Source organism: Oreochromis aureus, linkage group 11 (assembly GCF_013358895.1).
Source record: "Oreochromis aureus strain Israel breed Guangdong linkage group 11, ZZ_aureus, whole genome shotgun sequence".
Taxonomy (NCBI): Eukaryota; Metazoa; Chordata; class Actinopteri; order Cichliformes; family Cichlidae; genus Oreochromis; species Oreochromis aureus.
In genome coordinates this window covers 36,363,554-36,378,137 of record NC_052952.1, presented here as the reverse complement: position 1 = coordinate 36,378,137, position 14,584 = coordinate 36,363,554, and the positions used below count along the sequence as shown (strand labels likewise).

The 14,584-nt window shown below is 41.5% G+C and overlaps 1 protein-coding gene across 11 annotated transcripts in view; it reads left to right on the top strand.

Moving 5' to 3' along the window:
• LOC116330579 overlaps positions 1-14,584 on the top strand; it is a 285,981-nt gene that overhangs the window by 258,469 nt on the left and 12,928 nt on the right. For 10 of the 11 annotated variants that reach the window (XM_039620038.1, XM_039620034.1, XM_039620037.1 and 7 more), the window contains 6 exons: positions 86-129; positions 503-788; positions 1,165-1,208; positions 1,719-2,004; positions 2,514-2,557; positions 9,127-9,394. In XM_039620038.1, the coding sequence (XP_039475972.1) occupies positions 86-129; positions 503-788; positions 1,165-1,208; positions 1,719-2,004; positions 2,514-2,557; positions 9,127-9,394 (972 nt within the window). The remainder of the gene's footprint in view (positions 1-85; positions 130-502; positions 789-1,164; positions 1,209-1,718; positions 2,005-2,513; positions 2,558-9,126; positions 9,395-14,584) is intronic. The other variant, XM_039620040.1, reaches the window with a different exon arrangement.

Below are 14,584 nucleotides of genomic sequence, written 5' to 3'. Positions count from 1 at the left end.
GTATCAGTTATTTCAAAGTGTCTGATTATTAACACTGATGTTAAATCAGTCATGAATGAACCTTTTAATGTTTCTTTTCTGTCAGAGAAACACTCTGAGGATGAACGTTGGCCTGCACTGATCCACAAAGTGAGTCATGTCACATCTGTCTGACTTCAGATCATCCAGCTTTCATTTCATAAATACAGGATAGAAATCTTCAATAGAAACAAATGATTTGATTTTGATTGGAAAAGTCAAAGTTTGATAAGTTCAGCGTGTGCAGTGAGGTCGGTCTGCAGCAGGTCAGAAAAGTCCTGAACTTGTTAACAGAAGCAGAATAATTGTTAATCAGCTGTTTGTGATCATTGTGACAAATATGACCAATGACATCATCACCTTATGTGATGGATGATGTCATCTAAACACATCTACATTTCTAAAGTGTTGATGAGAAAACAAACAGACCTGAAAGTGAGAAATGTCACATTTATCTCATGAACATTTTCTTTGAATTTTCCAGGTAGAAACGATGGAGTCTGTTATTGAGCTGCTGCTGGAAACTCTGGATGGTCTCAATGAGCAGGAGCTCAGTGAGCTCAACTGGACCCTGCAACAAATTCATCTTCACAAAAATTACTCAGTCTTCTCATTGATGCCGTACAAGTGGACAAACCTGCAGCACACAGTGTTTCTGATGGTGCAGACTTACGGCCAACAGTCAGTGGAGAAGACCATGGAGGTCTTAAAGAAGATGAAGAGGACTGATCTGGCTCAGAGGCTGTCAGACTGCAGCTCACTGCCTCGAAGTAAGACAACAAAATCAAAACTCATTAAAATCGTAAAACTGATTTTTATGTCTAATAAACTTCTAAGTAAAGTTTTCTTTGACTTTATAAATAATATTATTTGTAATAAAGACAAAATAAAACACATCTTTAAAACATATTTTATGACTGTTCTGGAAGAAAATATAAATAAATACATAAAAATGAGAACATATTAAATAAAAATACTTTGTGAGGAGGAGTAAAATTGACTCCTTCATACTGTTTATTATTGCTGAGGAGGTTTCAGTGTAATTCTGCATATTGTCCATTTTTCCAAAGTCATATTTCCTGAATAATTGTCAGTTAGTTGTTAAATGTGTTTGTCATGAGTGACTTTGAGCACTTTTCTCCTCAGAGAAACACTCTGTGGATGAACGACGCTCTGCACTGATCCACAAAGTGAGTCATGTCACATCTCTGATTCAGTACAAGACAGCAGGCTGAAAGTCAGAGTACTAGAGTATCAGATTAAAGATGATCATGGATGAAATCCAGTAGAATTACGCTCCTGCGGTAATAGATGTTCCAGGCATGTTTTCTAGCCCTAACCATAACCTTATCCCTAACCTTAACCAGCACTTTAATGACATTCAATAGCGTTAACCAAAGAAAGTTAAGTAAAATGAACTAACATGTGTAGATTTATTCCAAACGGTTCCCCTGTTTCCTCATTTTTCCGATCTCGTCATTTAGGGACGTGTTGGGTGCCTGGAAGCATGACATGTTGACGATTGGTCACCTAGCATCAAATATTATGCTCTGGGAGTGAGAACGTGTTGCAGCAACAGATATACTGCAGTTCTTTTTTAGTGATGTTCACAATGTTTGATGAACTAATCAATATAACAGCTTGTGTTTGAGTAAATGGAAAAGTAAATATGTGACCCATGACTGTATTAACTGTTCCAGGTGGCAACAATGGCAGCTGTTAAACATCTGCTTTTAGAAACTTCGAATGACTTGAACAACGATGAGCTCAAGAAATTTAACAGGTTCCTGCAGATAATTGTTCTGTGGAAGAACCTTTCACATATCTCATGGAGGCTGAGTCCATCATCAACCAGAGCAGAGACAGTGAATCTGATGATGGATAAACTTGGTCAGCAGTCTGTGGGGGTGACCAGAGAAGTTTTCATGTACATGAAAAGAACTGATCTGGTGCAGAAGTTATCAGACAGCAGCTCAGCATCCAGAGGTAAGACCAACATGCATGACTGTAAACTCTGTGTCATCAACAGGTTTTTGTGTTGGTGGTGTCATGGTGGTGCAGTGGTTAGCACTGTCTCCTCACAGCATGAAGGTTGTGTGTTTGAGCCTCCTGGTTGGCTGGAACCTTTCTGTGTGGAGTTTGCATGTTCTCCCTGTGCCTGCAGGCTTTTCCTCAGAGTGCTCTGGTTTCCAGTCCAAACACATGCTTGTTGGCTTTATTGCTGGTTCTAAATTAAATGTGGGTGTGAAAGGTTGTCTGTCTGTTTAAAACCTGAGGTGGACAGGTGTACCCTCTCTCATTATCACAGCTGGGAACCCCCAGTTACTTTGGTTGGACTGGATGGAGGGTTTCTTTGTTGGGTTCTTATGTCATTTTATTTAGTTTCACATGATTTTCTCTTTTAAATCATCTGTGTCGTCTGAAGGCTGATTCTACTTGGATGTGTGACGATGTTTGAATCCTCAGAGTTGATTGTAAATGTCTTTCCTCCTCAGAGAAACACTCTGTGGATGAACATGGAGCTGCACTGTTGAAGAGAGTGAGTGTGACTTTAACTCAGCTTTCATTCAGTAGATTCAGGCTGTAAATCATCCTCATCTTGAACATTATACATGATGAAACAGACAAAGCATCTTTGAAACTGGATGCTTCTCACAGTGTTAATGTGGCGCCGGACAAGATGGTGCCGGTGTGTATGGCTGGCCATCTCCGACTCTGCTTTCGACCCCTCCTTTTTATGTATTTATGTGTGTATATTTCTTCATTCTGAGTCAGTGTGTGTGTAGATGTGTGTGTAGATGTGTGTGTGTGTTCATCACTTTCCTGTTCTGGCGTCTTGGGCAAACCACGGCCTGAAGCGTGCCCTGGGGTGCCCTCCTCCTTTTCAGTCTGTTTGCGACCATTGCTGCTGCTGCTGCTCAAAGTTCTGTCCATCCTGGTTCTGGCCCCAATTGGGCCATTCCTTTCTCCAGTGTCCATGCTTGCCGCAGGTGAAACCTGCACCTTTTTCTGTATTTTGTCCGTTCTGAGGTGCCTTTTGACCTCAGTAGCTCCTTCTGTTTCGGTCACGCCCTTTTTTCTGCTGCCCGATCATGTGTGTTTGTCCGTCACTGTCCTGCACAGTGTTAATGCAGAGTTATCAAGGTCAGCATTCTGTTGCTCGGCCTCATTTTTCATTCGGCTTAATGGGCGTCTCGTCACAGCTCTGTCAGCTGAAGCTGTCTGGGAATTTTCCCCCGTGTAGTGAAACGGGCCTTAGGTTTAGCGCTCTCCGTCTCTGCTGCATAAGATCGCTTTCCTGCAGCACTGTTGAGGTTGTTGTGGTGGGTCCAGCTGCTGCGGCATTTGGTCAGGGTCACGTCAAAGATGGTAGAGGGGAGAGCAGGAGTCCAGGTCAGCCTCAGCTTCCAGGGCTGGTGAAGCAGCCTGTAATCAAGCATAAAAACAAAAAACAAAACAAAAACAGACGAACAGGAAAATGATGTTGTGTCGGCTGTGTCACAAGGAGAGGGGAGAAACACCGGGCCAGGCCCTGTGTCAGTCTTCTCCCCCCCCTTTCTTTTTTTCTCACGATATAATCACTCATAGCCCACCAAGTTGACAGGACAACACAGTTACATGTTTAAATTCTTAAGCTCATGTTTAAACTCACAAAAGAGAATTTTCCTTCCTTCAATAATCACTTGTGTTGTTCAATCAGCAGAAAGCATCTCACAATTTGACTCTCTTAACCACTAAATTTGTTATTTCCTCACTGGTTGGTCATACCAGTCTCTTTCTTTTCTTTGAAGTTAAGTTGTTGTCCTGCAACCCAGAGAGTTTATTTGTTAGTAATGGATAAACTTCACCATTTAACAACACGTGTATGTTAAATTTCCCTGCTTCAAACTTGCTGAAAAATCTTCACATGTTCATGAGTGTAAGCTGCTTTTCATTGCATGTGTGTGCATTTGTAGGCTGTTTAATTTTATGTGTGATCAGTGAAGCTGCAGATCCAGCAAAGCTTCTCTCTGCCTTTGCTTTTTTTTTTTTCAAACATGGCGTTTCCTTAAAAGGAGCCTTTCTCTCACATTTCTCTGCTTGTGTGTGTTTTTGTTTCACCTTTTGTTGCGATGCTCCGGACACTTCCCAACCTCCACAAGTCCGTTGGCGCCAAATTTCAACCCAGTTTCATGTGCTCTTAAAACTTAAATTTCTCCTGTAATTCTCTCCTCACTCCTGTCTTTTCCACCGCTGCTGATTCTTGCTGGGTGTGGTTCCCATTACGTTAATCTACTATTTTGCTTCGGCCGCTGTACTTGTGGTGGGCGGTTGGTCCAGGTCCGTAGCCACCTGTATTAACACACTAAGAGATTTATTTAATATCATTTTCATCACTGTTAAATAGACAGGGGCAACACGCCCACCTTTACAGCGCAAACTGCACACCAGTCTCACAACACATTCCTCTCTCTGCTTCTCAATAATTCTCCACTCTCCCTTTATTTCTCCTTTCTCTACGTCAGATTTAAAACCCAACATATTTCACACCACTACTCACCTCTTACTGCTTTGACTCCTCTTTTTTCTTTACACCACAGAGATGGTCACCCAATTAAGCCTGTCTATCTCTATGTGGCTCCAAATTACCCTCTTTACTCTCTTCTTCTTCTCTTCTTTTCCTTTTTTCCTTTTGTTTTGTTTTTTACACACTCGTCAGGGGACAGGCACAAAACAATCAACAATTTCTACCACTGAAGCGAGTGATTCAACCTTTTTTCCTAATATAGAACTCAACCTTTGATCTCAAAATATCTTCTTGTTCTATTCCAGAATAAATGTAAACCTGTGATTACACAGCGGTTTCAGTGTTATTCTGTAGCTAATGCGGGAGTCCTCAGTTCCCAGGTTGCCACCTCAGCTAACCAGACGCTGCTGGACCTGCCTCTGTGTCCACAGAACAGGGGGGTTGCCACACCATGAACAAGCTTTTTAGGGGTTCCACTCCCAAGGTTGCTACCCTAGTTACCTCCGGGCCGCGTCCGATCTACCTGTTGGGAAACCACTCCCGGAACTAATCCACGAGGTCCACTAGGCGTCAACCTTTGATCTTAAAATATATCTTCGCTCTAGTGCCCTCGAATTCACACATCAACCGTCACTGTCACCATGTTCATATTTCACACACTGAAACACACAGCGCGTGTCTCACACGCAGAAACACACACAGAAACCTCTGAGCTCAACTTGAAAATAATTTAAAGTGTTTCTGCACCAACAGCCAGTCTCTATTTCACCTCTATTTCATATCCTGAACTTTGGCCGTAACTTAGAAATTTTTCGCAGTTTCTTGCCACAAAGGCCAGTCATGGACAAAGTTAAATGTGGAATTTCATGTGGGCTGCAACTCGAGTCTCAACGTAGAATGTTTTTAGTTTCTTGCTAGAGCCAGTCCCTATGTCACACTGGAATTCAGCCTCAACTATGATGTTCTGTTTTCTTGCTACCAAACCAGACACCGACAAAATTTAATGTGAAAAAACGTGTAAGTTAGCGAACAGATTAATTTAGAATGTCAAATATGCACATTTCGGTATTTATATTACAACAGGCTGTGCTTACCTTTCTATTTTGTTGGACAGGTCCTCTGCTCGCCTCACGCTCTCACCACAAGTCAAATCTGCCTTCCTCAGCACACCAAAGATCCGGGTCACGGCACCAAGTTGTTAAATTCTCCCAATTCTTTCATCTTTGGGCTGAAGGAAGGACAACACTCGTGTATAAATGCTCAATCAACAATCATTTTATTCCATACAACGCTTTTGAGCATAAACCATCCGGAGGGGATGAGCGCGGGAGGGTGTCCGCCTGATCTCAACGTGTCTGAGCATTTCTCACATTCTTATAGCTTCAGTCCCCCTCCACCTAGTCATAAAACCTAAACATTCACATTCTTTCTCTCTCCGCGAGCTTAAGTTATGACCTTGGCTTCCTTTGCAGTATGTTCTGTTCTCTTTGTAATCAGAAAAATAAGGCCATGATTCTCTGAAAACAGTATTTCTTATAAATCAGCAGTATCATGCATCATAAAACAATAACCTTCATTCACAATAAATCAGCAGTCTAATGTACAGCCTGTTCTAAAAGAAAACCTAATCTTGATCATAACGACCTTGCAAATTACAGGCCGATTTCCAAACTTCCATTCTTGTCTAAAACATTGGAGAAAATAGTCCTCTCACAGATGCAGGCCTACTTGGATGCAAATAATATCAGCAACAAATTCCAGTCTGGCTTTAAACCACTCCATAGCACCGAAACAGTGCTGCTGAGAGTCCTAAATGACCTTCTCTTATTTGCTGACTCAGGGTGCTCTACAGTCTTAGTTTTATTGGACTTGACTTCTGCCTTTGATATGATGGACCATAATATCCTCCTATCGAGGCTTGGACATACAGTCGTGGCCAAAAGTTTTGAGAATCACATAAATACTGGAAATTGGAAAAGTTGTAATAATAAAATAAAAAGTTGTTATAATAGCAATTTGCATACACTCCAGAATGTTATGAAGAGTGATCAGATGAATTGCATAGTCCTTCTTTGCCATGAAAATTAACTTAATCCCCAAAAAACCTTTCCACTGCATTTCACTGCTGTCATTAAAGGACCTGCTGAGATCATTTCAGTAATCGTCTTTTTACCTTAGGTGAGAATGTTGACGAGCACAAGGCTGAAGATCATTATGTCAGGCGGATTGGGTTAGAATGGCAGACTTGACATGTTAAAAGGAGGGTGATGCTTGAAATCATTGGTCTTCCATTGTTAACCATGGTGACCTGCAAGGAAACGCATGCAGCCATCATTGCGTTGCATAAAAATGGCTTCACAGGCAAGGATATTGTGGCTACTAAGATTGCACTTACATCAACAATTTATAGGATCATCAAGAACTTCAAGGAAAGAGGTTCAGTTCTTGTTAAGAAGGCTTCAGGCCGTCCAAGAAAGTCCAGCAAGCGCCAGGATCGTCTCCTAAAGAGGATTCAGCTGCGGGATCGGAGTGCCACCAGTGCAGAGCTTGCTCAGGAATGGCAGCAGGCAGGTGTGAGCGCATCTGGACGCACATTGAGGCGAAGACTTTTGGAAGATAGCCTGGTGTCAAGAAGGGCAGTAAAGAAGCCACTTCTCTCCAAAAAAGAGAAAACCATCAGGGACAGAATGATCTTCTGCAGAAAGTATGGTGAATGGACTGCTGAGGACTGGGGCAAAGTCATATTCTCCGATGAAGCCTCTTTCCGATTGTTTGGGGCATCTGGAAAAAGGCTTGTCCGGAGAAGAAAAGGTGAGCGCTACCATCAGTCCTGTGTCATGCCAACAGTGAAGTATCCTGAAACCATTCATGTGTGGGGTTGCTTCTCATCCATGGGAGTGGGCTCACTCACAATTTTGCCCCAAAACACAGCCATGAATACAGAATGGTACCAAAATACCCTCCAACAGCAACTTCTTCCAACAATCCAGCAACAGTTTGGTGAAGAACAATGCATTTTCCAGCACGATGGAGCACTGTGCCATAAGGCAAAAGTGATAACTAAGTGGCTCGGGGACCACAACATTGAAATTTTGGTTCCATGGCCTGGAAACTCCCCAGATCTAATCCCATTGAGAACTTGTGGTCAATCCTCAAGAGGCGGGTGGACAAACAAAAACCCACTAATTCTGACAAACTCCAAGACGTGATTATGAAAGAATGGGTTGCTATCAGTCAGGATTTGGCCCAGAAGTTGATTGAGAGCATGCCCAGTTGAATTGCAGAGGTCCTGAAAAGAAGGGACAACACTGCAAATACTGACCCTTTGTATAAATGTCATGTAATTGTCGATAAAAACCTTTGTAAAGTGCTTGTAATTATATTTCAGTACATCACAGAAACAGCTGAAAAAAACATCTAAAAGCAGTTTAACAGCAAACTTTGTGAAAACTTATATTTGTGTCATTCTCAAAACTTTTGGCCACGACTGTATGGTGGGCATAGGGGGTAATGCCCTTAGCTGTTTTAGATCGTATCTATCGGATAGGTCTAACTCCGTCACCATGGGTGGCTGCTCTTCCTCTGTTGCCTCCCTCTACTGTGGTTATCCCCAGGGATCCGTGTTGGGCCCTATGTTGTTTTCATTGTATATGCTGCCCCTGGGCTCTATCTTGGAGAAGTATAATATCTCCTATCACTTTTATGCTGACGATAATGAGATTTACCTTTGACTGACTGATGACATTTCATCGTCATTACACTGTCTGCTAGAGTGCTTGAGAGAGGTCAAAGATTGGCTGTCTGGTAACTCTCTTATATTGAACGAGATGAAAACAGAAATTGTGCCGTTCAACAACCATATTTCACGGGGCCAATTTGCTGATACTCTTGGACCCCTTGCCGCCTTTCTTTCTGGCACTGATAGCAACCTAGGTGTCCTCTTTGACAGCTCCTTTAAGTTTGACAAACAAGTATCCTCTGTAGTTAAATCTAGTTTCTACCAACTGCGTCAAATCTCTAAGGCCAAGCACCTTGTTGTGAAGCACTTTGGTGTACCTTCGGTTTTAAGTGTGCTATATAAATAAAGTTGTATTGTATTGTAATAATGTTTCCACTGATGACAGAGTGAAGGATCTACTACTGAAGATAAAACCTGAAAATGACATCTTTAGATTTTTCTTGGTCTTTAAAAGCCTTAAAAGGGTTATAATATTATAGTTTACACACTCGTTTTGCTTTTCTAATGTTTTGAAACAAAATCAGAAAAACTTAACAAAAACTTTATTTTAGAAAAATAACCTTAATGTTTTAGTCCTGATGAAGGGGAAATTTTATTTTCCTATGATACTAAAGTTTTGCAGACACAAAACATAAGACATAAAAACAGTTCATGAAGACAATGAGGTAAACGTCATCAGTATCACAGATGTTACCTTAAATAATCATTCTGAATATTATTAATATTGATGAAGTTGTGTTTTTTTATATAAATATTTGATATTTCTACTAAAGTTACACTGAGGAAATTCAGTGATGGAAATCTTTAAATCGTTTAACAGAGATATTATACCGTAACTTAATAAATTATTTGGGTTTTTCAGGAAGAAGAACTGGAAACTGTTAGACAGACTCTCTTGGAAACACTGAATGATTTCAGTCAAAAGGATATCAAGAAATTCAAGCAGGTGCTCCCATTCACGTGCTTTAAGATGGGCCTGCCACAAATACAGATGAATGCAAACAGGACAGAAGACCTTGTGGATCTGATGGTGGATAAACTTGGTCAGCAGTCTGTGGAGGTGACCATGGAGGTTTTAACAGACATGAACAGACCTGATCTGGTGCTGAGGCTGTCAGAGAGCAGCTCAGGTAAGACCAATGAAAGTTTAATACAGTGGTCCCTCGCTATATGGCGGTTCACTTTTCGTGGCCTCGCTGTTTCGCAGATTTTTTTTTCGTGCTATTTTGCTTCTTCTTTTTTTTTGCAGCGCATTGTGTTCTGCATCCTGATCAGCTGTAGATCATTGTCAATCAATCTCGTGCCGTGTCTCCTGTACAGTACAGAATGCATTTAGCTTGTCAAATTTATATAAATCTTCGATCGCTAGCAGTGTGACTCTGAAGTGCTGTACTGTATGTTTGTAAGTTTTCTCCCAACAAACACAACAATGTCGACGAAAACGTTTTCCACCATCAAAGCCACCGAAAAGGCAGAGGAAGATGCTAACCATCGCACAAAAGTTGGACTTCTGGACATGCTAAAGTGCTAAGTCAAACTTTACTCAACTCTTCAACTGCTTCCTCTACTTCTGTACCATTGATTCATTAATGTTGAATTCTCTGGCAGCTGCTCTATTCCCATGTTCTGGACCTGAAAACAGGGTTTGATCTTTGGTTTCATTCTACAGGGTGGGCCATTTATATAGATACACCGTAATAACATGGGAATGGTTGGTGATATTAAAGTCCTGTTTGTGGCACGATAGTATATGTGAGGGCGAAAACTCCTCAAGATGGGTGGTGACCATGATGGCCATTTAGAAGTCGGCCATCTTGGATACAACTTTGGTTTTTTCAATAGGAAGAGGGTCATATGACCAATGTTCCCTCTAAGCTGCGCACGTGCGCAATTGCGCACTGCTGGCACGGTCTCTGCGCACAGAAAATCTGCGTTGCGCACTGTTAAGGGATTTTGTGATTTTATGATGTTTTTCCTTTTTGATACATCTTCCTTTTTAATGTTTCATTTACTCAGTTCTCCTTATAATGTTCCATTTACTCATTTACTCATATGCTCCTGTTAAGAAAGGCTTGGAAAGCACATAGTGTTCACATATCTTTATGTTTTGTCTTTGCTTCTTCTCACACACATACACATGAGCCCTGCAGTAATCGCTGACTCCTGTGAAAGTCTCTTGCAGACACCCTTGGAAACAGGACCCAACTGGCTTCTGTTTTCCTCGAGATAGACAATACACTCACACACACACACACACACTGTGTCCCATACATGCCCAGATTGTCTGTTACAGCCTGATAAAACAGGGAATGCTACGATGTATAAATAAAGCTGACTACAAAGCCTCGGGTGAGTATCACTCGATCACTCACCCGTGCGCACGTAGTTCTCTCTGAACAAAACTCTGACTGTTTCTGTATTCTTTCAATGTTTAAAAATGTCTTGCCACTGACATTTAATTGGTCCTTCGAGCCGGATAGTTTATTGATATTATTGTATCATCTAACTATTCACAGACGGAGCCACCAGATCCTGACGTCGTGAGTACCTGCACTGCAACCACCGCTTCTAGCGAAGCGAGGAAAAAAGCCCAGAGTCGTACATTCGCCTACTGGCCAGTGTCTTATACAGGTCCACGACGCCAGGTTCTCGGTGACGCCGGGAAAAAAGAACACAGCACAACATTGAAGGTGAATATAAAGCAGCCAGAAACACTTTGGCGTTGAATAATCGATTTTAGTTTGACACTGCTCAAAGTAGAAGGGTCCTGTGTGGACGAAAAGGAAAAGGACAGACGTGTCCTATGTAATATGCTCGCCCGTGTAAGACGAAACAACCTGCCCTGTGGGGCCCTGTTTACATAACATAAGTAAGGGTTGGTAGCCAGTATATCTCACGCTCGCCTGCGTGGACGGATTAACACGCCCTGGGAGGCTTAATCCGCAGCATAAAAACAAAAGGTTGGTAGCAACGCTCGCCTGTGTAAGACGGATTAACATGCCCTGAGAGGCTTAATCCGCAGCATAAAAACAAAAAGGTTGGTAGCCACGCCGCCTGTGTAAGACGGATTAACATGCCCTGAGAGGCTCAATCCGCAACAAAAATAAAGGTTGGTAGCCAGAGAAGCGAGAGTGTCAAATGAAAATAGGATTTTCTCTAAGCGCTAACTGTTTGCTGAATGTTTGTTGAGGAGTAAGTGCTTCATTGAATAGGAGCTCTAGGCTCCTGCACTACTCCTATTGTTTTCCTGTGAGTACTGGATGGTGAGAAAGAGAAAAGGTTGCGCTGTCAACGCGTGAAAAATTAAGTCCGCCCTGAATTTAGTTCAGGGTAGAAGGCTGACTTAATAACCTCCTCTGACTCTAGTACCAGAACGTCTCACAGTGTGTGCTGGCAGTATAAATAAAATATAAAATATAAGTATTGCATCGATTAAACAAACTTAGAAATGGGCAACAAATCCAAAAGTAAACTAAATGTCCCACATGGGAGGAAAAAATGTAGCCCCTCCACATTGACTAAATTAAAAGAAACCCTCCAAGCAGATATAAGTGAAAAAAGAGAGAGATGCATAAGGTATATTATGGCTGTGTCATTGTTCAGCCAAGGAAAGTGTGTCTCTCGGCTTGGGTGGGGTGAAACTGCAGATCACCCCACCTTTGGTGGATACATAATAAAATATATATATGAAATATTATAATAGACGATTGTATATTTGTAGTATAGTAGTATATTGTAATATACTATTGTTAAAAGTAGTCTGAATCAAGCTTAAGGTTTGCTCAAACTCAGTATAATGATATATGAGATGAAGAAAATACCAAATCTAATCAAGTGCATAGAGACGCTTGACCTGCTTGAAAACCTGTCATCCTAGATGAGACATTGTTGAGATATAGAGCACACCTATACTAACAACTAAACACCCTTTATATAACAGCTAAGGCCACACAATTGTGAAGCTGAATTAAATATATGGTCACTGCTAAGCTGATGAGCAGGTTACACATTTTTAGAGCAGGGGCTGCATAAGAACACATCAGAGGAGGGAAACAGAGTTATTAAAGCTCAAACATGAAGCTGTCTGTGAGCTCAGTTTTTCCTCATGCTTCTGATTTGTCTCTGGCAGCAGCCTTTTTGCATCCTGACTCATGTGTAAAGCGTTCAAGCCATCAGTAACTTGTTTTTGTTTCGTTTTGTTTTGTTGGGTTGAAAAATGAATAAATCAGTTTCAGTTGTATCAGTTTGATGATGATAAGTCCAGAGCCAGCTGAGAGCTGGGGTGTCTGTTTTTTTGTTTGAAATGTAATTTTGTGTTTCTCAGCAAAGAACAAATACAATTTCATTTCCGTCTTTGAGAAAGGAGAATTTAAAACAATAGTAATAATAATAAAAATAAAACAAAGAGTGATGTTTTGTTTAAGTGATGAAGACAGCTAATACTGCAAATCTTTAAATAAACTCCAATCATGGAGACCTGAAGTCACATGCTTAGGGCACACCCTCTCAGGTGAAGGCAGAAAGCTACTAAACAAAAGAAAAGAAGCCATACAAAATGCGCCACAGCCACAAAACTAAGCATTCACATTTTTCTGACTCTTTGTGAGCCTGAGTTATGACCTTGGCTCCTGTTTTTCTGCCTCCACCAAAGGTGGGGTGACGCTCCCGTGGCATGTGCTCTGTTCTTTACTATCACAAAGGAAAAAAAAGAAAGAAAAGAGGGAGGCCCCTACTCTCTGAACACAATACTCTTTTCATAACTCAGCGTTATGAAATGTCATGAAACAGTGTAACTCACACACAGTAAATCAGCAGTATAGGATAATACAAACCTATCTCATAGATCTGGTGATTTTCACATTCTTTCAATTGGGAGGTGTGATGCAAACTGAAACTAAATACTGATTAAACAAGAAGTATGATGTGGCCTACAGCAGTATCATGATTCACTCATTTTGTTTACAGGTATAATGTAATGTAATCTCACAACTACTACAAGCACTTTTGCCTTTCTTAGCACACGCGAGTGAAGGGCAACTGTTAGAGACATGCCTTGTTTGAGGAAAAGTTAAAATTAACCTGCCTACAAACGCAATGAAAACACAGCTTACACTCATGAACACGTGAAGATTTTCCAGCAAGGTTAAAGCAGCAAAAATTAATATACACCTGTTGTTAAATGATGAAGTTTATCTATTACTAACAAATATACCCTCTGGGTTGCAGGACAACAATTTAACTTCTTCAAAAAGAAAATAAAGAGACTGGTATGACCAACCAGTGATTAAACAACAATGGTTAAAAGTCAAATTGTGAGATGTTTTCTGCTGATTGAACGACACATGTGATTACTGACGGAAGGAAAATTCCTTTTTGTGCTTTTAAACATGATCTTAAGAATTTAAATATCTACCTGTGTTGTCCTGTCAACTTGGTGAGTTATCAGTTGATTACATCGTGAGAGAAAAGAAAGAAAAAAAAAGGGGATGGCTGACACAGGGCCTGCCCGGTGTTTCTCCCCTCTCTTTGTATCACAGCCAGCACAACATAATTTTCCTGTTCATACACTTCTACTTGCTTTTGTTTTGTTTTGTTTTTTCTCTTTATGTTTAATTACAGGCTGCTTTGCTGGCCCTGAAAGCCGAGGCTGACCTGGACTCCTGCTCTCCCCTCTACGTGACCCTGACCAAACGCTGCAACAGCTGGACCCACAACAACAACCTGAAAAATGTCAACAGTGCTGCAGAAAAGCGATCTCATGCAGCAGAGACGGAGAGCACTAAAACCAAGGCCCGTTTCACTACACGGGGGAAAATTCTCCGACAGCTTCAGCTGACAGAGCTGTGACGAGACGCCTGCCAAGCCGAATGACAAGTAAGGCCGAGCAAAAGAATGCTGACCCTAACAATTCTGCATTAACACGGTGCAGGACAGTGATGGACCAACACGGCAGCAAAAAGGGCGTGACCGAGACCGAAGGACCAACTGAGGTCAAAAGGCACCTCAGAATGGACAAAAACACAGGAGAAGAAGATGCAGGTTTCACCTACGGTGAGCATGGACATTGGAGAAAGGACTGCCCCAATTGGGGTCAGAACCAGGATGGACAGAACTTTGAACAGCAGCAGCAGCAATGGTCGCAAACAGACTGAAAAGGAGGAGGGCAGGACCCCAGGGCACGCTTCAGGCTGTGGTTTACCCAGAACACCAGAACAGGAAAGTGATGAACACACACACATCTATATACACCGATTCAGAATGATGTGAAATATACACATGAACACATGTGCACTCGTTGATAGAGGGAGAAATGGCACACA